The 27,034-nt window shown below is 40.4% G+C and overlaps 1 protein-coding gene across 15 annotated transcripts in view; it reads left to right on the top strand.

The window, feature by feature from the left end:
* BAZ2B (bromodomain adjacent to zinc finger domain 2B) overlaps positions 1-27,034 on the top strand; it is a 183,149-nt gene that overhangs the window by 80,325 nt on the left and 75,790 nt on the right. For 13 of the 15 annotated variants that reach the window (XM_033165616.1, XM_033165599.1, XM_033165591.1 and 10 more), the window contains one exon: positions 24,329-24,490. In XM_033165616.1, coding sequence (XP_033021507.1) covers positions 24,331-24,490 — 160 coding nt within the window. In that variant the 5' untranslated portion in view covers positions 24,329-24,330. The remainder of the gene's footprint in view (positions 1-24,328; positions 24,491-27,034) is intronic. The other 2 variants (XM_033165568.1, XM_033165575.1) reach the window with 1 other exon arrangement.

The following is a 27,034-nucleotide window of genomic DNA, read 5'->3' as shown; positions in this document are numbered from 1 at the left end:
ATTCTGCTACCAAGTTAGCTGTGAGCAATAGCTTTCATCCTTAAACATACATCCTAGTCCTGTCTATGTACACTATTATCTAGTCAATTGAAATCCTAAAAAAATGGAAAGCAATATAGTATTGTTAATGGATTATAGTATTGTTATATTATTGTTAATAGGTTCCAAGTGCAGGATATCAAGCATTTCACTTTGGAAATTAGATGTATGTTTGGTACTGCTTTTTTTTCTCAGCTGAAGATCTGGCCACTTGCTTTATCTGTGTTGTATATATTTCAAGAACTGACTGCTATGCATGATTTCCATTGGTGGCTGCCTGCCAGTGGAATGGCCTTCTGCTGGCTCAGTGATACTTCTCCTCCCTCTTCTCCCCCTTGCAGTCCCCTGTGCACCCCCAAAATCTGATGTGGATGATTGGAAAAACCTTTGAAGCCTATTTAGGGAGGGTGTAAGGGACAGAGAAGAAGGAGAATTCTCATTGGTTGGATGTCACGCTATGTTCTCCCTATAATATTTTCCCTATAATATTAATATTTTCAATGTATTTGTCTTCTGGAGTTCTAGGGATTTTTAATAAAGAGTTAGGAGCACTGCAAAATTCTACATAGCGGAACAATTCAGCCTTTGGTAAAGTGGATGACTATTGCTTGTGTAAGATGGTTTATAATAAGCAATGTTTGAAGTAAATCAGGGATGGCCCTCCAGATGTTGTTGGACTACAGCTCAGTCATTTCTGACCAAAGCTTACAAAGTTTGGGAGTTGGAGGCCAGTAATATCTGGAGGGCCAGAGGTTGTCTCCCTCTGAAGTAGGACAGCCATTCTCATAGTATGAAGAGAGGCAGATACCAATAGGCACCTCAGCTTCTCTTTCACTTCCTTCCACAATATCTTGATTGGGTTAAGTCTAAGAGCTTGGACTTAAATCCCCAGTATTGATTGCCAGGGGGTGTGGTAAGCTCAGGTTAAAATGGGTTAAAATGACATTCCATCCTTTTTCTTTGAACTGCTTCTCCCTAAATTGAAGACAAGGTTGAACTTTGCCACAGAAACATTTTATAGATTTATCTTAAACTGTAGAGGGTTGGGCAGGTATCTTTTGGGTTCAGCATGGCATACTAGGAGACAGGTTGTTTTGCTTAATTTTTTAAATTTTTAAAATCACTTAATTTGATTCCTAGGTGCTTGGTCAGGATCGACTAGTAGGTCATGGCAAATTAGTTTTTTTCTGGGACACCGACTTAAAAGAAGCCTGGTGAGTCACTGACAGAAAAAGCCAATTCGATGTGTAATTTCCAGGGCTTGGCATGGAACCACAGATAGCTCTTGAAAAGAGAAGCAGGGTTCCATAGAAATAGATCCCTCTCAGCAGTTTCACTGATTATGAAACATTTAAAGCTTTATTGTATAGATTTTGTACAATAAGGAAGAAGGACGAATAGTAACTGGAATTCATTACTCGTTCTTGTCATGGTGAAGTGGAGGTTAGAATGCCTATTGGATAAAGTGAAATGGATTGATTAATTTCATATTTGCCACCGCTGAATATTAAATAATAAATAGTTCTTCAGAAAAGAATGGAATTTCCAGGGAACTGGAATGATCTTGACTGTTTAATCAGTCTGAATTCTTGCCACCCATAATAATATTCAGTTAGAAATACCATATTCAATGTTTTCATTTAGATAGTGAATTTGGATAGTATTTAGCGTTTAAATCCAAAACTCCTGTCTACCTAACAGTGTAGACTCACTAGTCACATACAATATTAAGGCATATAAAGTTTCGTAAGTTTTATTGAATATGATTAGAAGGGAGGACAGACTCCTCGAGCCTTTTCCCAGAGAATTCATATTGCCATGCATTATGTGTGTACGGACGTTTAACCTTTGTCCAATTTAATTTCTGACAAGGAAGTTCATGTTGATTGTTATGTTTGGAGGGAACTTCTTTACACAATTTATGTTTCTGGCAATATATGAGGCTGCAGCAGATTGCTGGGCCTTTATAGCCTGTACCAGCAAGAAAATATGTATGCATTCCTTCCTGCTTCTATACATCTTTTAGTTCCTTGAACATGTTAATTACAGGTTTTTCCCTGTGTTTGGATTTTATCCTGGCCTGGTCTGAGTAACCACTATAGTTTATAACAACATGGGATTTGCTTAACTCCTGGAGGATGAAAAGACCAGTGACTGTACTTGTTAAAACAACATCAATGTTTTGCATGAGGAAAAACAAGCCCAACACAGAATGCCAAGCAACTCATTGCCTAGATTTGCTGTGACAATGTCAGAGCTATGTGAAGAGTACTGCAACTCCCCCTGTTTTGAATGCAGGAAACTCAACTTTGTAGAAGAAGGAAAAAGATGTTAGCACATCATTGTTTGTTGGGACATTTCACAATTTAAATTACAGTTAGACAGATCTAGACCACAGTTGTTCAGTCTGCTGACTCTGGAGACGTTCCGGTGAAGTTACCGTGGCTACTTCAGAGTAAGTGGTTTTGAGGCTGAAGCCTGGCACTGTGTTTACTTATTCATTCATTGTGCCTTAATTTAAAAACTGCATTGCTTTGTGAAAATAGAAACGCTGTTTTAATTTTTAGTGGAGCTTTGTGTCATGCAAACAGACCCTGTAAAGTATTTCTATGCTGCTTGTGTTCTTCAGGGTTTTAAAACTGACTCAGGCTAATTCAAGCTGGTGTGAAAATACCTATTTTTGGTTTGCTCTACCAGCAACCAAAGCATTCCAAACCAAGGGTATTAAATAATTCTTAATGGTTGAGATACAGATCTCAAAGCTCTATGATTATTTCTTATGGATTGGGCGTAGATTAAGTTCCAAACATGAGTAGGATTTTCTTTCTATTTTAAAGTAATGTAAGGTTGCAATTCTTTAATACATGGCACTAACTCCTATTCAAGTCATTAGGGCTTAATTCTGAGTAGACATGCATAGGATGATCACACTGTAAGCATATTATATTTCCTGGGATCCCTCTTTTCCTCTGGTAGTTTCATGTTGTTTAAAGCTAAAGTGTCAGGAAGCCAAGAGGTTTTGGAGACTAAATTTGCTTACGGTGTGTTCAGGGACAAACTGTAGGACAGATATAGGCCAGGTTTGCTGAGAAGCAGCAATGGCAGAGAGAACAGGTGAAAGTCAAATCTATGGTCATTTGCCAGTGCAGGGCCAAAAGGCCTTGTTGAAACAGCTGGAAAATTAGTTTTGCTTTGTAAATGTGCCCTGGCAGCTATGCAAAAGAAAAGGAAAAGATGTTATCTCAGCTATTGATTCAGCAACATTTAGTTACAGATAGCCTGCATGAATTTACTAACTTCAAATAGCAATGTGTTGTTTCCCGCCGTCCCCCTCCCTCCAGTCCTGTAAACTGTTTCCCAAATACCGGAATGCCAAGTTGTTTCCTAAAGAGCAGTAGTAGCAGAGAACGAGTGAAAGTCAACCCTGTTGGTGGCTTTAGTTTAGTGGCATGATTTGGGGATATAATTGTATGAATATGTGAGATTATTGTTGGTCTGTCTGTCCCAGGACACTCTTTATTTCAGCTGCCAGCAATTCTGCAAGGCCTCTGCTGCCAGAGATTTTTTTATTTTAAACTGAAGATGCTATAAATCAGGCACGTCCAACAGGTAGATCGTGATCTACCGGTAGATCACTGGACATCTGTGGTAGATCACTGGTAGATCACTCCCCCCAAAGAAGCTGAAGAACTGTGGCTCCCCTAAAAAAAGCTCAACATTTTACCTCCTCCCTGAAAACAATTTTGACCTGAACCCCCCCCCCCCAATGGGCTTTCCTCCTCCCTAAAAAAAGCTGAACAACTTTCACCTGACCCCCCCCCAAAAGGGGGTAGATCATTGCCACTTTTTAACACTGTGAGTAGATCACAGTCTCTTGGGAGTTGGCCACCCCTGCTATAAATTAAATCTAGGACCTGTAACCCATCCTAAGGAGGGATAAGAATGTATGGCTCCTGGTTTAGTTACTATTACCAAGCATTGTTAGTAAAAAAAAGTGACATGTTGCAGTGTGGAAAACCTCAAAGTAAAAGGGAGACTAAGAATGGGCATCTAGATGTGCACATCAGGGCATCCATTTTTATTCATGTCAAAAGGTTACACTAAAACTGGTCTTGATAGTAGCAGGAAAATACTTTGATTTTAAAAGAGTGAAATGGAAATAACTTTTTGAAAATCCACTTTAAGCAAAATTCCATGCCGCTCTTTCAAAATCTGGCCAAAATCTGTATAAGTGCTGTATAAACTATTTTATTATTGTTGTTTTAACCAACAAGGAAGGTAACTTCATACACACACACATCTTGTCGAATACAGCTAGCTTCGGAACTATATACAAAATGACATGTTTATCATTTGTTCTCCTCCAGTTGTCAATAGACTCCGACACTGCAGTTAGAGTAAGCTTATTTTATATGCTGGTGTTTGCATGCAGAATGTGATGTGTCTGTGGTTGTTTCTTATATTGAAATGCTGTTCACAAATGTCTATGCAAAACATTCACTGTTACTTATTTAAAACTTCTGGCCTGTATTTAACCATGAACCTGTTTATGCTGTTCCAGAATTTGCATCTTCTACCCGTAACACATTTGTCAGCAATATTTTTCTGCTGCCCATGGAATATCCATTGCTTACGACAGGTCAAAAACATGGCCGACCTTCTCTTAATGGTTGTCCAAAGTTGAATGCTGTAAGGCAGGGTAGCCAGTGCATTGTCCCGTCCCCCCCAATGTTGTTCAATTACAACTCCCATCAGCTTTGACATCATGGTCAGTGGTTGGGGATGATGGGAATTGTAGTCCACAAGCATCTGGAGGATACCACACCGGCTATTCCTGCTATAAAACAACCTGGGTATATTTCCGTGTCTTCTTTTTTTACTTTCTTGCATGCATATTTTCAGTTTCTAAAAACAGTACAGTGTTTCTGTACAATTTTCCATGAAAGAAGGAAGTGCCAAAAAACAAAACAAAAACCCTACCCACAATCCAGCCTTGCCCATGGCAACATGGAGCATAGGGAGTATTAAATTTGTGGAGTTGCGTCTTCATGATTCAGCCTCCTGGCCTTTTATGCATTTGTCCTGGTTTGTACCGATATCTGCTTTCTTCTTCCTCCTGAATCTCCCATTGCCCATTTCCATTAAATGTCAAGCAACCTCAAGTCTTTTATGAAGAACCATTTTCTGGCTCATGCAGCTCATCTGTTGCTTCTCAAAAAGCTGCCAAGTAAATTTATATTCCGTCCTTCCTCCTGAACATGGATTGTATTCAGCTAAGTCCTACTCAGTGTAGACCTACTGAAATTAACGAACCTAAATTAGTCTTCTCCATTACCTTTAATGAGTCTGCTCTGAGTAGGACATGTGTCTGTGGAGTCCAGCCAAAGTCCTATTGCATCTGGTAGTGCCTGGTTTCAGTGGCGTGGCTACAAGTCTTCGTATTGTAGCTGTGCCATGCACAGATTCTTCTGTTGTGTTTTATCATAGAGGCTGTTGCCCTTGATCATGGTGATAAAAACTGTTATTGTAGAGCTGTGTGTACAGGGCTGGATTATGGCAATATATTGTGGATATGATTGTAACAGTCTCCTGTAATGGAAGGAAAGTGAAATAATTTTGTAGAAATCATGTGATCATTTGAAAGCCTAGAGATAATGAAATACTTCCTCTTTGGAAGCAGTTGCTAGAACAGAATGCCAGAACTGTCAAAGTAAAAAATGTCACTGCTAATTTTCAAGGAATCAATCATTCTACCTGAATGATTTAATATTTTAACATTGTATATAAATAGATATTTATTTATTTATTTGCATGAGCCACCGGCTGTACATTTTCTGTACACAGAACAAAAATATACAAACACAACTGAACATATTCAATTGCCAAACTAAATTAAAAATTATACAATTTTAAACTCAGCATTATCATAGTCCTTATTTTAATGATGGTTGCTAGAAACCCAATTGAATAAAATTTACCAAAAATATAGGAAGACCAATTCAGGCTCTTTTCTAAATGAATATGTTGTCTGTAGGCACATGTATGAAGCTATATATTAGGGCCAGTTCAGAGGCTGCAATAGAAGTGTGTACAGGTTAAAATTCAGTGACTCCGTGCTTTATCCTTTAATATAGGAATAAGGAACCTGTGGACCTCTAGATGCTGGTGAACTCCAACTCCCATCAGCCCCAGCTAGAATGACCAATGGTAAGGGATGATGGAAGCAGTAGTCCAGCAACATCTCAAGGTCACAGGTTCTCCTCTGCTTGTAATATATGAATCTTGACTTTCCAGTGCATGTTTCCACAGTATACATGCTGTGAAAATAATACCATGAGCTTACAATAGTCTTATAAAACTTTTACCTGATGGAAAAGTTAGAAGAGAGTACACAGGAATTATGTATGCTCTCAGTTCAGGTTTAATGTGTGGGAAATGGCACTTATGACTAACTTTATAAAAAGTTAATAAAGCTGAATAAGTAGTGATTTAAATTCTGGTTCTTCCAGTAGCCAAGCTGCATATGGGCAGTGTTATCTCTGCACTGACCTATAGTCTGCCTCATCCTTAATGCCCTGTAGCAAGTTTGAAGATGGAGTAAATATGCCCACCTGGCTACCTCATGCATCCATCAGGATTGTTTCAGCAAGAGATCAAAGACTGAAGTGCTTAGTGGCTGTTCCACTGTTGTCCTCTGGGAAATTGCCAAAGTAAGGGCATCCTTTAGAAGTGCTATAAGCCATATTAACTTGCTGCTGATGCATGCTGGGGTGATCGGATACGTTTAGAACATGAATTAAAAAAGGTAAAGGTAAAGGACCCTTGACAGTTAAGTCCAGTTGTGAACGACTCTGGGGTTGCGGTGCTCATCTCACTTTACAGGCCGAGGGAGCCGGTGTTTGTCCGCAGACAGTTCTTCCGGGTCATGTGGCCAGCATGACTAAGCCACTTCTGGCAAAACCAGAGCAGCGCATGAAAACGCCATTTACCATCCCGCTGCAGTGGTACCCATTTATCTACTTGCGCTGGTGTGCTTTCAAACTGCTAGGTTGGCAGGAGCAGGGACCGAGCAACGGGAGCTCACCCCGTCGTGGGGATTCGAACCGCCGACCTTCTGATCAGCAAGCCCGAGAGGCTCACTGGTTTTAGACCACAGCGCCACCCTTGTCCCAAGAACATTAATTAGTTAGACTTAATGATTTTGAAATGCTTTGGTTGATTTGAAAATGTGCTGTCGAGTAATTGAGCATCCTATTTCTTTTAAAAAATCATAATTGTTTTTAATACACATACTTACTAAATCTGTAGGTGCCATCTTAGAGGAAGCAAGGAATTCATTTTGTAAGGTGGTGCCTGTTGTGACATATGTATGCATCATCTAAAACCATGCAAACAAAATTCTTCAGAACCTACTGTTCTGTTAAAAATGTAATTTCATAGGATTGTATGCAATGTTGTTCCACTTCTGTGATGGATCTTCATTCTCCTTTCCTTTGTTGCCCCACCCAGTGTACCCTCAAAATCTGCTCCAGAGACCTGGGGGACCCAATGGAGCAGATTTGGGGGGTGAAGTGAGAAGAAATTGAAGTTCCGTTGCCCGAGTAGAATTTTATCTGCAGCACCTGTACTCTTGTAATTAATTGAGCTGTGTTCAGAGAGCCAGCATGGTGTAGTGGTTAAGAGTGGTAGACTCATAATCTGGGGAAACAGGTTTGTGTCTCTGCTGCTCCACATGCAGCTGCTGGGTGACCTTGGGCTAGTCACACTTCTCTGAAGTCTCTCAGCCCTATTCACCTCACAGAGTGTGTGTTGTGGGGGAGGAAGAGAAAGGAGAATGTTAGCCGCTTTCAGACTCCTTCGGGTAGTGATAAAGCGGGATATCAAATCCAAACTCTTCTTCTTCTTCTTCTTCTTCTTCTTCTTCTTCTTCTTCTTCTTCTTCTTCTTCTTCTTCTTCTATTAATTGGTTAATATTTACCAATTGATAATGATAATAAGATTTCTTTAATTAGATGACAGCACAAATTAGAGAACGTTACATTTTATTTTATTTTTACCGAAAAAGTTATGTTGCAAGGATATACGTCACATGCAAGTATGGAGAAAGGGATGCAGTGTAATCACTTTTTAATGCAGTTTGGTGATGGAATTAGTGCTGAAGAGCACTATTTTTTTTGTTTTTTGTTTTAAAGTAAATTAGTGAGAAATGCTTCTGTAGCTCTAGAGGCTTTAGGGGCATTTAAATCACAGTGGGAACTTCATGTTTTTCCACCCAAGCTGCAGCATATTTTATCCTTAGGGGGTGTAGCTTTCTGCTAGTGATGACACAGTAGAACACTGAAACAGCTCTGTAAGAAAGTTTAGCATTTCTGTAGGTAAAATATTTATGAAAATAAGGTAGTTTTATCCTTACTGGTTAATATAAGTGTTAGCATAACTTGATGGGGGGGGGGGAATCCTTTTTCAAATGTAAAGGCAACCATCAATGAATGAACAGGACTTTTAAGAAATTCCCTAGGAAAGGCATTATTAATATCATCATCATCATCATCATCATCATCATCATCGATATTATTATATATCCCACCTTTTCTCCAGGGGTGGCTTATAGGTATAAAAATGCAGATAAAATAGAAAAAGCTAAAAACATAGAAAATATAATAATAAAAAGTAGTTAAACACCAGTAGAATTAGAACAACATATAGAAAGATCTGTTAAAAATACAGAAGATAATAACAACAATATAAACACCACAGTACCAGCCTTTCCATTAAAAACAGTCAGTTCCCAAAGGCCTGCTGGAACAAAAGGGTCTTCCCCTGCTGGCAGAAGAGCAACAGTGAGTGAACCAGTCAACTTGTCTAGGAAGAGAGTTCCAGAGTCTGGGTGCAGCCACCAAGAAGGCACTGTCCCATGTCCCCACCAAGCATGGCTGTAAGTGTGGTGGGACTCGGCTATACAGCTGCAAATAAAACGTTTTAACTGTGTTGTAAAGTGCAGTATGCAAATGTGACACTAGATGGCGAAAGCGAGCTATGCCAAATGCAATGTGTTTTTCAAAATGTTTTTTAAAAGCATTTTCACAGCGTTTTTTAAATATGTGTGTAGATTACACCAAGAAATAGGTAATAAGTGGAAAGCGAGAAACCTGTAGCATGAAGCTGAAATCAAGTTAAACTGTCCAATTTAATTCCTTGTAACATAATGACTATTTCCAGGTTAATTTAGAATAAGTAGTTTTGGGAATTGAATTCTTAAATGGGATTAGCAGTCCAATATCGGGATTTCAAAATCCAAAGAAAGTCATTTTAACATATTGGTAGCTGCTTTCAGGCAGTGGTTTTATTCAATATATGTGTGTGAGGGGGCAACTGTATTCCTCTGCTAGTACTGGAATATGAACCTACCCTTAACAGCTGTAACCATTGGAATAGCTGTGCTGCACACGAGTTTAATATCACTTTGAAGGAGTAAAACACAAGGTCTGCAAAAGACATAATCTTCTGTTTTCGTTACAGGCTTCAGAATCATGTTTATTGGTGGAACCCTGCACATTATTTAGCCTACTTTCCAAAAACAGGGATCTTCTTTTACTTCTTTTACATGACAAGCTAAAGTGATTTTATTGGATTGGGAGCCCAAAATCCACACTGTAGTGCATAGTTAAGCTATGAAACTCACTCCCATAGGAGGCAGTGGTGGCCACCAACCTAGATGGATGTAGAAGAGGATTAGATAAATTAGTGGATGAGAAGTCCATCCATGGCTACTAGCCAAGATGGCTGTGCTCTGCTGGAAACCACAGGAGATCAACGCGTTCTTTTGTGCTTGAATCCTGCATGTGGGTTTCCCACAGGCATCTGGTCAGCCATTGTGAGAACAGGATGCTGGACTAGATAAGCCATTGGCCTGAACCGTCAGGCTCCTTTCCTTATGTTCTTACGTTTCCTTCAGAAAAGCCATTCACAAGGTTACAATTGCAGCAAAACATCCCTGTACCTCTCCCCGCAATCTCTTGTAATGCACCGTGCTTGTATGCTAGCAGCTTGTGACACGGCAGATCATAAAATTAAGGGTGACCTGGGGCACATGCAGTAGACTCAGAACAACCAGCCTGGAGTGCTTAAGGATAAAGTCTAGCTCAGCAGCCTGGTCTAGGCTTGCACAATTTATGACTGATCAAACTAAATGTAGCCCACTGGCCATGTAATACGGTATGCCAAGTGGTCAATAACTGCTTCTGATTTTGCAGTTACACATGGCTCGGGGGCATCATTTGGGTTGGGCAGGGGGTCACAGGTCAAGTAGGACAAGCCATGTTCTCATCTGAGTAGTGCTGCCTTAAATATTCACATGTGCACTATGCAGTATCCCATTTTGTATCCTTCAATCTCAACAGTTTCAAGGGACCTTCAGGGTTATATTGATAGCCTCTGGTATAACAACAACGATATATTTATTTTTTAAAAATGGTTTGTTCTGCTAAAATGTCAAGTTTTAATGAAAGCTGTTATATGAAGAATGAGCATTTGCAGCAACAGCTCACAGCCTTTGACATCTGCTATGAGGGAAATACTAACAAATGCCTAGTTCTTTATCAAAGGTGTATACAAAGGAAAAGGGAATACAGATAACCTCAGCCCAGCTACAGTGACAATGCACCTTTGGCACCAAATAAGGTGCATTGTCACTGTAGCTGGGCTGAGGTTATCTGTAGTGTATTCCCTTTTCTTTTGTAAAGTTCCATTGGTTTTCGAATGGACAGAGTACGGTAAATGCATTTGTAACTCCTATAATTGCATGAGTAGGTGCTAAAATATTCCACTGAAGCAAATAGGCTTTTGAAGCTGGGATTTGAAGAGTCCCATTTGACTGTAGAAAGCACTTCCATATGTACACGAGAGCGTGATTTTTCACACGCACCACATCCCCATGCATCCCATCATATGCTGCCCTTAGTAGAGACGGCTTCTGGAGCACAAACCTCCCACTGAAATGTCAAGTAATAATAATTGAAATCACTCTTTTCTGTCCCATACATGCTGGGGGTGGGGGAGGGAGTGTCACAGTACTCTGCTTGAAGGAGCCCACTGTCCGATCCAAAGAATCTGATGGGGAGAGAGAGCTTGGGGCCGTGAAGTTCCCTATTGACTCTTGGCACTTGTGCAGGTGCACAGATTCCCTGGTTGCGGTCTTCTCCGCTATGGAGAGGTGTCTTGTATTTCTATCTAAATTATAGGAATTATTTTTAAATTCACACCTATGCATCTAAAATAGCACATGCAGATTTTATGCCAATCTGTGTTCTTTTTCGTCCTCTCTTTTTTTTTTGGCAGCGTATAAGTGGGCACCCTAGGAGGAAATCATTCTGTAGCATTCTGGCAGCTAATGTTCAGGCCCTGCTTCTAGCTTTCTTGGTTCCCACTTCACGCAAAGGAGAAACGGGAATCAAGGTCTGATTACATATCAGAAGTATGAGTGGGAGCTGTTATTAAGGGTTGTTGAGATATGCAGGGCCCAGGCTGTGGAGGGCTTTAAAGGTTAACAGTAGCTTACTGAATTGGTCCTAGGAGTATAATCACAGCTGGTGCAGTGGTTTAGTATAGGTTATGTATGCCTGCATCTCCTAGTATCCATACAGAGAGCTTCAGCTGCGCTTCCTACATCTTGATTGTTTACAATTATATCCGCGTTAGTAGATGTAAATTGTATGTCTCATAGACCCCAGTTAAATGGTAAGGACTTTGTAGCAGTGGGAAGGAACACTGAATTATTCACACCGCTAGAACAAAGTTTGTTTTCCTGTGTTTTCCCTCTTCCTCCTTTTTTTTTTTAAAAAAATCCTTGCATTCCTTACTAAATAATAATAATAATAATAATAATAATAATAATAATAATAATAATAATAATAAACCTGCAAGTTTGGTGGGTGGCTACACCGTTTCCCAGGACACCTGCTTGGTCCTTTCCCTGATGACATCTTGTTGCCATGAAAAAAGTCTTGTTCAAGTGAGCCTATGGGCCTTGCTGATTCTCCCTGCCCGCCTCCCTTGTTGCTGCCAATTGTTTTCATAAATATTGGGTGGTTTGGTTTAGTGGAAATGACCAGCACATGCAAGGCAGGGCACCCATTCTCATTCTAGCCCTGCCTCCAGTTGTTTCTGAGGGTGATTGCACCCCCTAGACTGGCATGGGACAGAAGGCTGCAGTAGGTGGAGGGGGAATTGGTGAAACTTGTGTAAGCAGAATCTCCCATCACCCCTGACAGTTGTGTCTGTGCTGGCAGAGGCTGATGGGAGGTGGAGCCCAGCACCCTCTGGAAAACCACAGATTCCTAATTGCTGTGTTAAAGCAAATCCACCATTGGTTGCAAAAAAAGAAGTTGTTGTTGATTGAAAGCTGCTTTGGGTATTGCTTTGTGAAACAGAAATGTTTTGATAATAAAGTGAATTAGCTCATATGAGATATTTAGAAGTTACTTTTCTTCATAAGGCATTGCCATTGTTTGTTGGCATCTGTCCTGGGAGACGGTGGAAGAGTGCACCTTCTGGGGGCAAAGTCAAGCTGTTGGGAGAGTTACAGTGCCTGCTGTGGCTGTAGAGATCGATACAGGAGGGACATGTTTTATTGCAGGTGGGGCAGATGAAAGCGCCTGGTTTTGCTGCTACAGGTGCACCATAGTGTTTCTTCTCTGCATTCCTCCTGCATTTCTGCTGCTCTCTTTTGTCAAAAGAGGACGTAGCTGTGTTGTACATTGCCTCTTTGATGTAGCTCTATCTGGAGCAGTTCAGTAGAGCTTGTCAGAGAAATGTTCACAGAGTTCAGTTATGACTGTTCTGGCTGTGTTGATTTGAGGCCGCACTTTCTGCTTTCTGCTATGGATCCTCCTTGGCTGGAGAAGAATCGTGCTTGCCACCAGGGAGTGATCCATGTCATAGTGGTAGCTCTGTGTGGCATGAACACAGTTCGGTACCATTTGCCTGGTGACAATCAGCTGGTCCCCTGTGTGATGATCCTCCTCAACTCTGGATGTAGATAAAAACTGTTATGGTCATTCCAAGTGGCTACCTTTAAAGAGGTCTGTGCTTTATTTCAGCAGCTTCCCTGAAGAAGAGAAAATGGTCATTATCTTTGATCATATGGTTCCACTCATATTTTTTCAGAATGAGGATACTGTTATGTATTGAGCTGAATGCACACCTGTATTTTCAGCTCACCTTTCTCCACTTTAGCCTGCATGCAATCATTGATAGCAAAAACAGAGCAACCTGGGAGCATAAAGTTAGTTTACTTTGTGAAGCTGCCCTTGCCTCACCTTATGCCTTTTTCTCTGCAAGCATTACTCAGCATGACTCTGCCCATGTTGAGCCATAATCTAATTGCATCATGTGCTACCGAGAAGAACTACAGCTGGGACCATGGCATTGCAGTTTCAGGAGCAGACTAGGACTGCAGTCCTGCGCACAATTACATGGGAATACATTTCATTAAACACTGTGGGACTTGAGTGAACACATATAGCTCGGTTGACTTGCCGCCCTACCTCAAGGATCTGTAGTCAGGCGTCTTAAGACTTACAGCTCTTGCTAGTCTAGAAGGAAGAGAGGTGCTTTTCTGATCCTTGCCCACATTTATAGTAATTCAAAGCTTGAAGATAACATATTGAAGAATTCTCTTTCTCAATTGTTAAGTACTAAAAGCTTGACAGCAGAATACTATATGTTTACACCAGAAGTAAAGCCTACTGCATTCAGCAGGGCTTACTCCCGGGTAACAATGCAAAGGATTGAAATCCAAATCACGTTTCATATTTCCTAGAGTTTTCTTTTTCACTAAGAATGGTTTATATTGTACATTGGTTTCTTCAGAGATTGAAGCAACTCCATAGAAAAGAATTTCTGTGTCTTCCAGGCAAGGGAGGAGTTTTATTGTAATGTATTTTACAAAGTTCTGTATTTGTGCAGTTTAGGCAAGCCTTTGAAATACTCTCTTCTACATTAACTCCTGCATGACAACACCTTTTGGATTCTCCCATATACAGTGATATCAAGGAGAAAAGACAAAATTAGCTGTCAGCTTAGACCTTGATTGATCCCTTTTCAGCGTTGCAAGTCCTTGAAACCTTACTGGAGCTAGAGGATAGGTACCTGTTGGTACTACTAGATCAAGCTAAGCTACCGTATTTTTCTGTGTATAAGACTAGGTTTTTAAAGCCAAAAATAGGTTTAAAATTGGGGCTCGTCTTATACACGGGTAGTGCTGAGGGTTTTTTTAATTTGGAGTCCCCCAAATTAAAGGGGGTGTCTTATACATGGGGACATCTTATACACGGAAAAATACGGCATTTACCCTTTAAATGTTTCAAAACTACATTTAATCCCCTCCCCCCACTCCTTCCTCATGTCCTCTGGATATACCAGATATTTATCTGAACAGACTGCAGAATCCTCAGTGAGATTTCTCACATCCTTTTTGCCTGAAGTGTTTCGGACTGCTGAAACAGAAGCCACCACAAATGTAAAAGAGAGAAAATAGTTTTACTTTTCAAAATACCCCTTTCAAAGTACCGTATTACTTCTGCACTCAGAAGTAAGTGGAGCTTACTACCGGATGAACATTAAGTTTGGGCCTGCATGTGAGAAAAAGGTAAATTAGATGAAAATGAAATAAAATAAAATAAAAAATTCCTTCCAGTAGCACCTTAGAGACCAACTAAGTTTGTTCTTGGTATGAGCTTTGGTGTGCATGCACACTTCTTCAGAGGTGCATGCACACGAAAGCGCATACCAAGAGCAAACTTAGTTGGTCTCTAAGGTGCTACTGGAAGGAATTTTTTATTTTATTTTGTTTTGACTATGGCAGACCAACACGGCTACCTACCTGTAACTAGATGAAAATGTTCACTGAAAATTGCTGTAGACATCATCAGTGCCTCCTAGTATCGAATAAAATGCTTCCCCCCACATTTTTCACACATTCCTCAGGAAGCTGTGGTTGGGAGAGGATGTGGTCCAGGGGGATGAGAAGAAGTCCAAAAGCAAGGAGTCTGGGAAGTAGCCGACGAGAAGTGGTGTATATGGCCAAGAACTGAACAAATCTTTGGCTTTAGGTTCTGGTAGCATGGCCTTACATTGATATTGCACCAACAATACAAGCACATATGCCAGCAAACACTTGGAGTGCAAACACTTAAAACCACCATTCCTCATTTTCCAGAGTAAACACTGGAAACTGGATAAGCCTCATGTTCATTCTTCTGGAAATTTTATAACAGTGTGAAAGAATTTAAAATTGTGCTGCCTTTATCATGCCATCACATTTATTTATTTTTTATCAAGAAGGCTCTGTCCTTTCCTCCCTTCCCCCCAATTCCATTCCTAAAATATTATAGCTGTGGCTTATCTCTGACATGCACTGTAAGGACTCAAGACATATGGAATAATATTTTATGTTTGAAGGTACAGTAGTAAAACAACTTCCCAGCATCAGTTATCACAAAAGAACTGCTGATAATCTAATTTTAACTGTGCATATACTTTCTTAGATGTATAGAAACTGAAGTGTTATCTTGACTTGGTGGATATCAAAACTTTTAGCACTTAATTATGCCAACTTTATTTGTTTATTTAATGTCAAATGGCTGTAGTTATTTTTGCCATCGTTTTTTTCCTGTTTTATATACAAGAAGACATTTTGAGAAACAATGTAGTGAAGTAGAACACCAGAGAGAGAGAGAGAGAGAGAGAGAGAGATTGCAATGATATATGATCTTCCCTATGCTGGTGCCTTCCAGACTACAACTCCCATTTTGCTCCAGCCAGTATGCTGGGAGTTATAGTCCAAAACAGCTGGGAGGACACCAGGTTGGAGAGGGTTGATAGATTCTCCTGTGTATAATTTGTTAGTAGCAGGAAGGTCTACCATGCTGGGGTACAATATATATTTCAATCAAAATCTTGAGCAACAAAACAATTCTACACAATTGTAAGTGGAGCTAAAATCTCCCTGCTTTTCTGTGGGACTGTTTCAGAGCGAGCAATTGGAAAATTGCAGTCAATTTTATATATTTGTATTTTGGGATAGCTCAACAATAGATTATGTTGGAATTAGGCTTTACAAAAATATCATTCCCGATTTGTTATTCTCAAGTAGCTTACTTGTTATATTTGCTAATTGGATTCAAGCTTCGGTTGCAGTGCTGTGACACTGGTGAGAGCTAAAAACATTTCAGACAACAATACATGTATTGAAGTCTGCCTACAATAAAGGTTTTCTTTCATTCTTTCAATATTTTAGTTCTGTGGGGTCTGTTCTGTTACATACAATGAGTTTCCAGACCCATTGTATGTAATGGAACTAAAACATTGAAAGAAAGAAAAAACACCCCCCCAAAAAACAACAGCAAACCTGTATTGCTGTCAGACTTCAATGTACGGCTTATACAGTGGTATCTCAGGTTAAGAACTTAATTTGTTCTGGAGGTCCGTTCTTAACCTGAAACTGTTCTTAACCTGAAGCACCACTTTAGCTAATGGGACCTCCCACTGCTGCTGCGCCGCCAGAGCACGATTTCTGTTCTTATCCTGAAGCGTTATTTCTGGGTTAGCGGAGTCTGTAACCTGAAGCGTCTGTAACCTGAGGTACCACTGTATATTGTCATGGTCTTGTGTGCAGCACCCATTGATAATGTAACATCAGCCGTAGCCATTGGGCAGTGTTGTGTTAGCACTTTTCCTTGCTCCACTGAGGCAGTATGCTAAGAGTCCAGGATGCCAGTAAAGAATTATAATTCTACACCTCTTCTTCTTGACAGTTAAGTGGTTGCCTTGGCAACTGATGCAGATTTTAATGACTGTCAATACAGTGCTTTATAAATAAGCAGTTGTACTGCTTGATCATATGCATGTTTCCTTTGAAGTGAGTCTCACTGCACTCAACTGGACTTGCTTCCAAGTAAGTGTGCATCAGGTTGCAGTTCACGTCCAAAACTTTTAAGGGTTGGCTCCAGATGTAGTTCGAGTAGATGCATCAAAATTGACAGGTTGGTATTCAGCTAAATTTTACTCGTGAGTAGACCCAGTAAATTACCAAACATGATTAAGTTCAGTCCACCATATTTTAATAAGTTTACTTGAGTAAAACTTAGTTGAATACCACCCATAGTATTTAAGTTAGTCCTAAGGCTGCAATTTTGTAAAATTTTGTAACTCTGGATCGCTTCAACCCTCTTCACTATTGGATCCTGTTGGGTTCAGGGGTTCAAGGATCACACCCCAATTCACCACGGACCCACAAAATAATAGTGCGTGTTGTCAGTTTGCATGTGGGTTAGGGAGTGCAACCCAGTTGGCAGAGGGAGATTTTTCTGCCACATGAGAGCAACAGTGTCTACTGAAAAAATAGGGGGGATATAGCATCTTATCTCATCTCAGCAAACCCTGGGTACTACAAGATGCTCCATGTTCCTTGCTCACATGTATGGAAAGGGTGATGAGGTTCTGGACCAGGCTTCCTCAACCTTGGCCCTCCAGATGTTTTGAGACTACAATTCCCACCATCCCTGACCACTGGTACTGTTAACTAGGGATCATGGGAGTTGTAGGCCAAAAAACATCTGGAGAGCTGAGGTTGAGGAAACCTGTTCTGGACCTTATCACCCATTATGTCATGACTTTTGGGACTTTAAATGCGAACAACTGCTGTAGAATCATAGAACATGGCATCTAGCAACAAATGTCAGAGCAGCATAGCAGCCCTACATTTGTGAGAGTAACTATCCTCCACAATCCTTTGGCAAACTTGAAATATCTGTTTTAGTAAAACTTCATTAAACATTTTCCTGTAGATTTTATGTACTTCATTTCCCATTATGCCAATTATGAAGACACTGTGTCAAGGAATAAAATTAATTACCTGTAATTCTTGTTCTCAGAAGACAGCAGCATGAGCCTGAGAGTCAGGGTCTATTGTGCAAGGGTAGAGATGTGTTGTGACATTTAGCTCATATTTCTCCAGAGGTTTCGCCTTTCTAATCATCCTGCCTCTCCCACCACAATTCTTCTAGTGCTGAAAAAAATTCATTGTTGCATCACGGTTCACAATTGTGGACACGGGCATGATATAAAAGTACTGCTAATGCTTGATCCAGCCCGTCTTTGTGTAACTAGCTTTAGTAAAATCTCACAGAGCAGAAGGACTGGTTCCTAATTTTGGCACTACTGAATGTGCTTGCCTGGAGGATGAGCAGTGGCGGGGGGGGGGGAGAGGAGTATGAGGCAGGCAAAACAAAAACCTGATGCGGCAACATATATGGTAACAAGCATTTGGAAATGGTGATAAATTAGGATTCTTTATTTAAAAGGTACCTTTTAAAACTAAATTGTAAATCTTTCTCAGATACCTCTTGTGATATGGAAAATAATATACCGTAGATGCCGCTGGAAGACATAGCTATGATTACTCAGTCTCTACACAAACTGGAGTATAAGACAAGTCTGTGAATCTGAACCACCTTACAATATGTTTATAGCAATCTCATACCTTCAGTCACCCAAAAACGTTTCAGGAGATGTGAATAGCCAAGGACAAAGCAATTTTGGGCACATATTCATATTGATCACTTCAATTACCCTAAGCACATACAGAGGGAGAATATGCTAACTTATGTTGCAGACCATTTGTCAATGTAGATAAATGGGACCAGTTCTCTCCAGTGGCCAACATATTCCAGCCAAGAACCTGTAATACAGGAATACAGGGAGTAATTAGAAAATCATACTTGGTGGTGGTGGTGGTGGTGGTGGTGGTGGTGGTTGTTGTTAGTAATTAGAAAATCATTCCTCCTCCTCCTCCTCCTCCTCCTCCTCCTCCTCCTCCTCCTCCTCCTCCTCCTCTTCTTCTTCTTTGTTTATACTGTACTTCACCTCTTTCCCTGATGGCACTCAAGGAGGCTTACAGATAAAAATAGGAGCAGCTAAAAACAGAATTGTTTTTCGAAACAATTAAAACAAGTAAAAATTCATACATTAAAATTAAAACTACATACATATATACATGATAAAAATATGGATGAAGGCAGTTCTGTGAGATACACTTCACAATACAGAGTCAGCCAACACTTTCTAGTATGCTTGATATGAGAAAGCAAAAACGGTGATGTTGGAACTTAATGCAGTCATCTTGCTCCAGAATATGCAGTTTTTAATTTGATTGGAATGCTGGTTTTATGAAATACATCATTTATTTATTGGTTTGCTTGAGTGCGTTTCAGTTAGCCTTTGAAATATTCATACGGCAGTTAGAATACTTTGGGTAGCTGTTTTGAAAGCTGCACACAGTTCATTCTTTTTAGTTCAGCTGGGGTCCCGTGTCCCTTGAAAACACTTCCCCCATCACTAAGTGAGCTGAAGAGAAACTTCCATCCATGCCAGAGCATAGAAGATGGAACTTGGAAGCAGAGGGAGAGGAAGGGAAGTCTTTATATTATGTAAAGCGTGTTTTAGCATTAACAAGGTTATTTAATTGTACGCAGGCCTGCGTGCCAGTGCCATCCATTGGCAGAAGAACAAGAATGTAGTAAGCACTTGTTGCTTTTCATACAGAGAGCCCATCCATATATTGATACTTTTTTATTCTCTCTCGTGAACCTTTGGGTTTGCAGTCTAATTATTGCTGATCCTCACTAATGACTCTTTCAGGGATTATCTCTTACAATGTCAGCCATCTGCTACAGTTTAGAGTAATGAACTAACTGGGTACAATTAAGGTTTAGTCTTAAGTTAAAAACAAAATTCTGATGTCTCTCGGAACACACTTGGATAAAGCCTCAGTGTCATGTCAGTATTATAGTTACATTGATCAACATTTACTTTGACATGTTTCCTTTGATGTCTTAGTTTTGATGGCTGTTTTGGATTTTGTTTTGCAGCCGTGGATTTGATGTCAATATTTGTGATTTTAATGGGGATGGTTTTATATATTTTATTATTGTTTTTCTGTTTTGGATTGTAAACCGCCTTTAGTTTCTCTGAAAATTAGCAGGGGTATTTTTTAAAAAAATAAACAACCACATTTATAATTTAACTATATAAAGAACAGGATGTTTTTTTCTCTGTTGATTTCTCCCCCTCTATATAAATGTTGGCCTTAACATTTCCCAGTGTCCATCCCATTATCTCCCATTTCCCATCTGAAAAAAGGAAGAAAAAAATTCTGCCAAATCTGTTGCATCCTAAAATGTTAATACTACAGTTGCTCATAATATTCTAAACTTCTTGCATTTTTGAGATATTTTATAAAATATCATGTCACAAATTATATTGGGTGAAAATATTGCAAGTGGTTTTATTGTCTAGGTTGCAGCATTATGGTTATGCTGATGTGCACTGATAGGAGTGTTGGAAAGGAATAAATATCAAATGGGATAAATGTTTATTTTAGTACCTAGCACATCCTTTTACCACATGCACATCCCACCATGCTTGTGGCTTTGGGTTGGGGTTTCTATATTTAATTAATATTAGTCCATGATAATGTCAATGTGTTCATTCAATAATGCTAAAGAAATTGACCACCAAGCCAGCTAAATGTAGTCATGGCTCAGGCCCACTGAAACCAATGGGACAAATTATTCATGAGTAACTAAGAGTGGAGTTTATTCAGTGGAGATTCCTTCCAAGAAAGTGGATATAGCAGGACAGCCTTAAGTCCTATTACTTCTGGCGAGACTTATATCATGTAAGTAACTTTAACTGAAGCAGAGACATGGTCATGGACTGGTTGGACACAGAGGTATGGTGGGAGGAACCAGCCCCAAGAGAAGGCTCAGAACCAGGGACAACAATGAGTGGTCAGAGGGAGAAGACTTGGGGGAGCTGCTGAAGATGTAACAGGGCTTAGTGAGTGGGGGGAGTCTGGGGAAGAGAGAAGTCCAGAATCAGAGGTAGAAGCAGAGAGGATTCAAGAGGCAGAGGGGAGGCAGGGTGGTGAAGAAGCACAGGAGTCCCCCCCTGCCGTGACAAGCTCCCCTTACCCCAGTCTCCCAGAACCAGGAGAGGCATGAAGAGAGCAGAAGAGAAGTTAGCTTCATGCAGGCACAATCTCAGATTGCCTGGGGGGAACCCTGAAGAGGAGGTGATTTAGGCAGCTGCTTTATGGGAGCAAGACCTACTGAACCCCTTGGGCTTGCTGATCAGAAGGTCGGCTGTTCAAATCCCCGTGACGGGGTGAGCTCCCGTCGCTCTGTCCCAACTTCTACCAACATAGTTCGAAAGCATGCCAGTGCAAGTAGATAAATAGGTACTGCTGCGGTGGGAAGGTAAACAGTGTTTCTGTGCACTCTGGCACTCGTCATGGTCCTCCATGTGCCAGTAGTGGTTTAGTCGTGCTGGCCACAAGAACCAGAAAGCTGTCTGTGGATAAACGGCAGCTCCCTCGGCCTGAAAGCAAGATGAGCGCCGCAACCCCACAGTCGCCTTTGACTGGACTTAACCGTCCAGGGGTCCTAACTTTACCCCTTACCTGTGCTCATTAGGCTTGAAACTCTTGTGCAGATCCTATTTTTTGTAATAAAGAGTTAACCCCACTTCATATGATTTACTGCTGGCTCGCTCCTGTCAACCATGGAGCTGAATGTAACCAGAAATCTTTTCACAGTTAAAACAGTTACTCATTGCCACCTGTGCTTCAGTTCAGTCCATGTGACAGAATCTTCAGGCATTATGATGATCAATTAAGTAAACATCTAAGAGGGGTAGTGAGCACGAATGTGTTAGATCTGCCCTGCCTCTGTTCTGTCATGGAGGCTTTCCATGGTTTTCCATGGACATGTGGATCCATAAGTAAGACAGTGGTAATGGCGATGATGAGAGTTGAACAAGCACACACTCCCCTCCACCAGTCTGTTTACTTAATCATAATGTGTGAAGTGGGCTACTGTGTATATCAAAGGTCAGTCGACTATATAATTTTATACAGAATATTTTTAGATGATGGAATAATTAGCAAGTTGCCAACATGGAACAGAAAAAGTGGCGGCACAATTTCTGAAGCATTCTTATTTTATTAAACAGAAAGGAAGTGCTAATATATTCAGCAGAATCACAGGCCTACGTTCTAAGTATTGTAAATAAATCCATCAAAGCAGCACTCCAGTGATTTCTGCAGATACGTCTTTAGTAGAAACTTAAAAATGTTGAGCACTGCTGATACTATAAATGCATGGTTTTTCTCAAGCACATTTGTATAACATTAGCTTTCCCCCCTCTGCAGCGAAATAATAATTTGCATAGGAAATGTGCGTTTTGAAGTACAGTATGTTCAAGTCCTTTTGTTTTTCTATATAAATGTGGGCTTCTTCCAGCACGCATAGCAATCTTATTGCTGTTTATAGGATCACTTATCCCAGAATGAGAGAGGCATTTGAGAGCCCCTGATCTTCCCCGTCCCCTGGTAGCAGATTATAGTGCAAACAATAGTGCCATGATCCATTGTAATATGTGGGGAGATCCCAGATTCACCTTTGTAAACAAGTCACATGAATTCTGTTTACCTGTTCGTGTCAAATGGAGAATGTTAGCCGCTTTGAGACTCCTTCGGGTAGTGATAAAGCGGGATATCAAATCCAAACTCCTCCTCCTCCTCCTCTTCTTCTTCTTCTTCTTCTTCTTCTTCTTCTTCTTCTTCTTCTCTCAGTGAAGCATAAACCATTTTTGAATGCAGTGTGCCAGCCATGTCCAAATAGTACCAGTATAATTGTATGGAGACCGATTTCTATGAGATTATGGACTCTGTTCAAAACCCTCAACAAGATTTATTCAAGGTCACAGGTAGCGTAGCGAAACAAGCCAATGTTCATCATCATAGAGGAAACTATAATAAAAATAAGATGTTACAATCTGTCATCAAATACAAGAGAATTTATCCTCTCTTTCCTGATAGGCCTTATTTATAGATTTAAAATACAGCCGTACCTTGGATCCCAGACGCCTTGGTACTCGGACATTTTGGTTCCCGAACACCGCAAACCTGGAAGTGAGTGTTCCAGTTTGCGAACGTTCTTTGGAACCTGAACATCCGACAGGACTTTCGCAGCTTCCAGTTGGCTGCAGGAGCTTCCTGCAGCCAATCAGAAGCCGCACTTTGGTTTCCTGAATGTTTTGGAAGTCGAACGTTCGACTTCCAAGGTACGACTGTAATGATAAGTAACGAGAGCCATACTTGCAACTGGAACTTCTAGAAAACGGATAATTTCCATCACTTTCACATCTGCACAGTGTCAGTTGTAGGCTTTAAAGGGCCCTTGGGCATGTTACCCTCAGTGCCCAAACTCACCACTTATTTGCTCAGTTCCCTTCTCCTTCTGGGCTCAGCCTGCATTGCCACCCAGAAAGATGAGGCAAGTAGAGTCTGCTGCCCCTTCTCTCTGCTGTCACAGAGAGACTAGGTGAACAGGCAGCCACAGCAAGCAGCAGCAGCATGGCCAGGAGCCTCTAGGGTTCATCAATGGGGCCCCTGCTAGAATGTGGACGTTAGTAAGTGCCCAGCAGTGCCAAACTCAAGTGCCAGTCTTGCATTTGTAGCAGCCTTTTACATGTGCAGTGCTTTTAATTTATGAACATGTCTATTACAGACAGCACTTTTGATCATTTGTAGATTTATTATCAGGTGAAATAGAAACTGTGTTAAGGATGGGCAGCTTTGTCCGTTTCAGTTTTATCTTGGTTTCTCATTTTTCCCCCAAGCCCATATTTTGACATCTGTTTGCATTTTCTTTTTTTAAAAAGTCCTCATGAAAATTCATTAACATTTTAATGCAAATATTTCCTAATATGCACATTTTAAGTGGAATTTTTGCCTAATTTTTGTACATCCCTTAATCTATTATATGCATTTTTATGCAGACTTTACTACAGTATATATTTTCTTGTGTGTATTACTTGGCCAGAGAACTGCGTCACAAAATTCAGAGAAGTGTGATTTTGAAGGATGGCTGTGTTTTCCATCTCATATGCTTTCAGAATGTGTGAATTACCTCAATTTGTCTTTAAACATCAAGTGGATTTAGTTTTCTCCCATCCCTATTCTGTGTAACAAAGTTTTTATATTTCATAAACTGCTCAGGAGATTATTTCAGTGTCAAGTGGTATGTAAATTAAATATCCAGAATTGGCCTCCACCGTCACACTGTTAAGACCGTGTTCATGGAAGACAATCTTACTCAGCTACGAGTGATCGCCAAAGGAGAAAAGAAGAAGAAATTAAATAACAATGTGTCCTTTTTTATTATAGATATGGAGTCTGGAGAGCGGTTAACATCAACAGCAGCATCAACTTCCTCTACTACAGCGACATCCTCTCCAGCATCTTCATCCTCTTCTGTTGTTTCAGCAGTTTCCAAAGGTAGCCTTTCCTCTGGAGCTGCCTCACTTAGCTCCACAATCAACACCTGTGGTGAATATGCCTTACTGATTCCTTTTTTACAATGTGGTTTGCTTGGGTCAATGTTCTCCTAAAAGAGCATTTCAGGACTTCTGCATGTTTGGAAACTGAATGAATGCTAAAAGAACAATGGGAACTTTTGCTTGATGAGAAGAACTTACAAAAAAGAGAGAGGAAGTGCTGTATATTTGCTACATGGAGTAACATATGGTAAACTGATATGGTTGCCTGTCTAATGCTATACGTGCAAAGACTACACCGGGATGTAGAACCCTTGTGGTGCAATGGATGGATGGCAGAGGGAGAGCTGGCAGGGATGTGACCAACTTATCAGCCACATGCCCCTTTCCACACTGTTCTTAATCACTTGGATTGAACACCTGAATAGGGCTGCAATGCACCTATGATGAGTGAATTGTAATTTTGTGTTTAATTGCTGATTAATTGCATAAGACAGTGGGCAAGTCCAGTGTTACATAGAATGTTCTCAGATGTATGGTTAGGTCTCCGAACAACAGCAAAACATGAGCACACCAGTGCTTCATTGCTGTGATCCCGCAGCAACACTTATGCAATTGCTGTTCACTCTGCATGGTTCAATAAAATCTAGTAAATGCTAAATTTACTAGATACTCCAATATGAACACAATTGCATCCTTACCTTTCTTTTCAACTCCCAGTCTCATTGTTCACGTGACCTCTGAGACACACATGATAATTTGTTAGTTTACCAATCTCAGTGTGTGCAAAGTGCAGAAGAAAAACATCTACTTATATAATCCACCATTTATCTTTTACAGTAGTAGCTGTTACTGTTTTCTGTGATATAAAGTCACAAACACCTTCATCTCGGCTTGCAATTAGAGAGGCTCAGGTTTCCTCCAGTTCAATATAATTATTTTCTTTGCAGTAATCAATAGTCTATTAAGCAAGCTTGTAATAAACTTCAGTAATTCTGCCACACAAATCCCAAGGCAGAGACTGAGCCCAGGCTGGAACCCAGGGTGTTGTGCCAGAGAGATTGTATTACAGATAATAAGTTATTTGTGGGTACTTTGAAATCAGCTATAACTGTATAGTGCAGTTTTGAAAAAAAAAAAAAACTTTTTCAAATGGGTGTAATTTGAGCACAGTAATTATGTTACACAAACATTTTCTGTTGTATTTTTAAACCATTACCATTTTGAATCAGGAGCCAGTTACTCAAGAGTATTTCCATACACCACACTTCAGTGGCACTTCCCTGAGGGATGTATCAAAGGTTATGCTATTAGTAATTACTGGGGATATGCTTGTAAGACCCTCCTACAAATGGAACAAAGGGTTAAGAAATGTATTATGACATAAACCTTCATACAGTACAGTCCATTTCATCAGATAGGTGTTATCCTGAATTACAGGTTGGTGTATACACAACCTCTAAATGTGAAACATAATGACTTCTAAAATGGGAACCTGAGTTCAGATCCCTGTACTAAAAAGAAAAGGAGGGAGAGATTCATCGTGCGTGAAGGAGGGAAAGAGGAGGAGAAGGTTCACATAGTGCCAAACCATAGTTTGCCATTACGTTTGAACAAGTCCCTATGTGGAAATATGGTTATATGGTTCAGAGCATTAGTTATACAGTGGTACCTTGGGTTACAAACACCTCGGGTTACAAACACTTCGGGTTACAGACTCCGCTAACCTGGAAGTAGTACCTCGGGTTAAGAACTTTACCTCAGGATGAGAACAGAAATTGCGCAGCAGCGGGAGACCCCATTAGCTAAAGTGGTAGCTCAGGTTAAGAACAGTTTCAGGTTAAGAACGGACCTCCGGAACTAATAAAGTTCGTAACCAGAGGTACCACTGTACAATGAAATCTGTTGGTTGGATGAACTTTCAGACCTTACATCAAGGTTCTGAACATATTTAGTTCGAACTGCTTGGGTGTTTGGTACCTGCAGCTACAGAGTGTGTGGATGGGTGTGTGAATGCATCCAGCTTGCCCTATCCTCCAGGTTCCAATGCATGTGATGGCAAGTGTCCCTTGACTGATGCACAATCAGCTATCAGTCTGCATGCCTTTGTTATTGACCAGTGTTTGTGTCCTCATGGAAAGAGCCCTCCACATATACAGCTTTACTGGCTGGAGCATAGCACATTGTCATGTAGTGGAAAAAGGCTAGCAGGTCCTTTCTTGAAAGACCCTTCATGCATTGTATAAGCTACCCGCAGGAGCAGAATGCATGAACTTTAACTTAAGATGACTTTAAATGAAAGCGACTTACTACCTAGTACACAGCTTTGTATATAAATCATGTTGTAAACTCAAATCCATTAATCGGGCAAATTCAATCACTTATATTAAGGCTATTGCTCTCATAGAACCCGCTCCCACAGGAGGCAGTGACTACCAACTTGGATGGCTTTAATGGAGGATTAAGCAAATTCGTGGAGGACCAGACTATCAGCTTTGGCTAGGCACAATGGCTGTGTTCTATATCTACTGTCACAGGCATTACACTCCAAATACCAGTTGCTGGGAATCTTAGATGGGCAAAGTATTGTTGTATT

Source organism: Lacerta agilis, chromosome 1 (genome assembly GCF_009819535.1).
Source record: "Lacerta agilis isolate rLacAgi1 chromosome 1, rLacAgi1.pri, whole genome shotgun sequence".
Taxonomy (NCBI): Eukaryota; Metazoa; Chordata; class Lepidosauria; order Squamata; family Lacertidae; genus Lacerta; species Lacerta agilis.
This window is presented reverse-complemented; position numbering and strand designations above follow the sequence as displayed.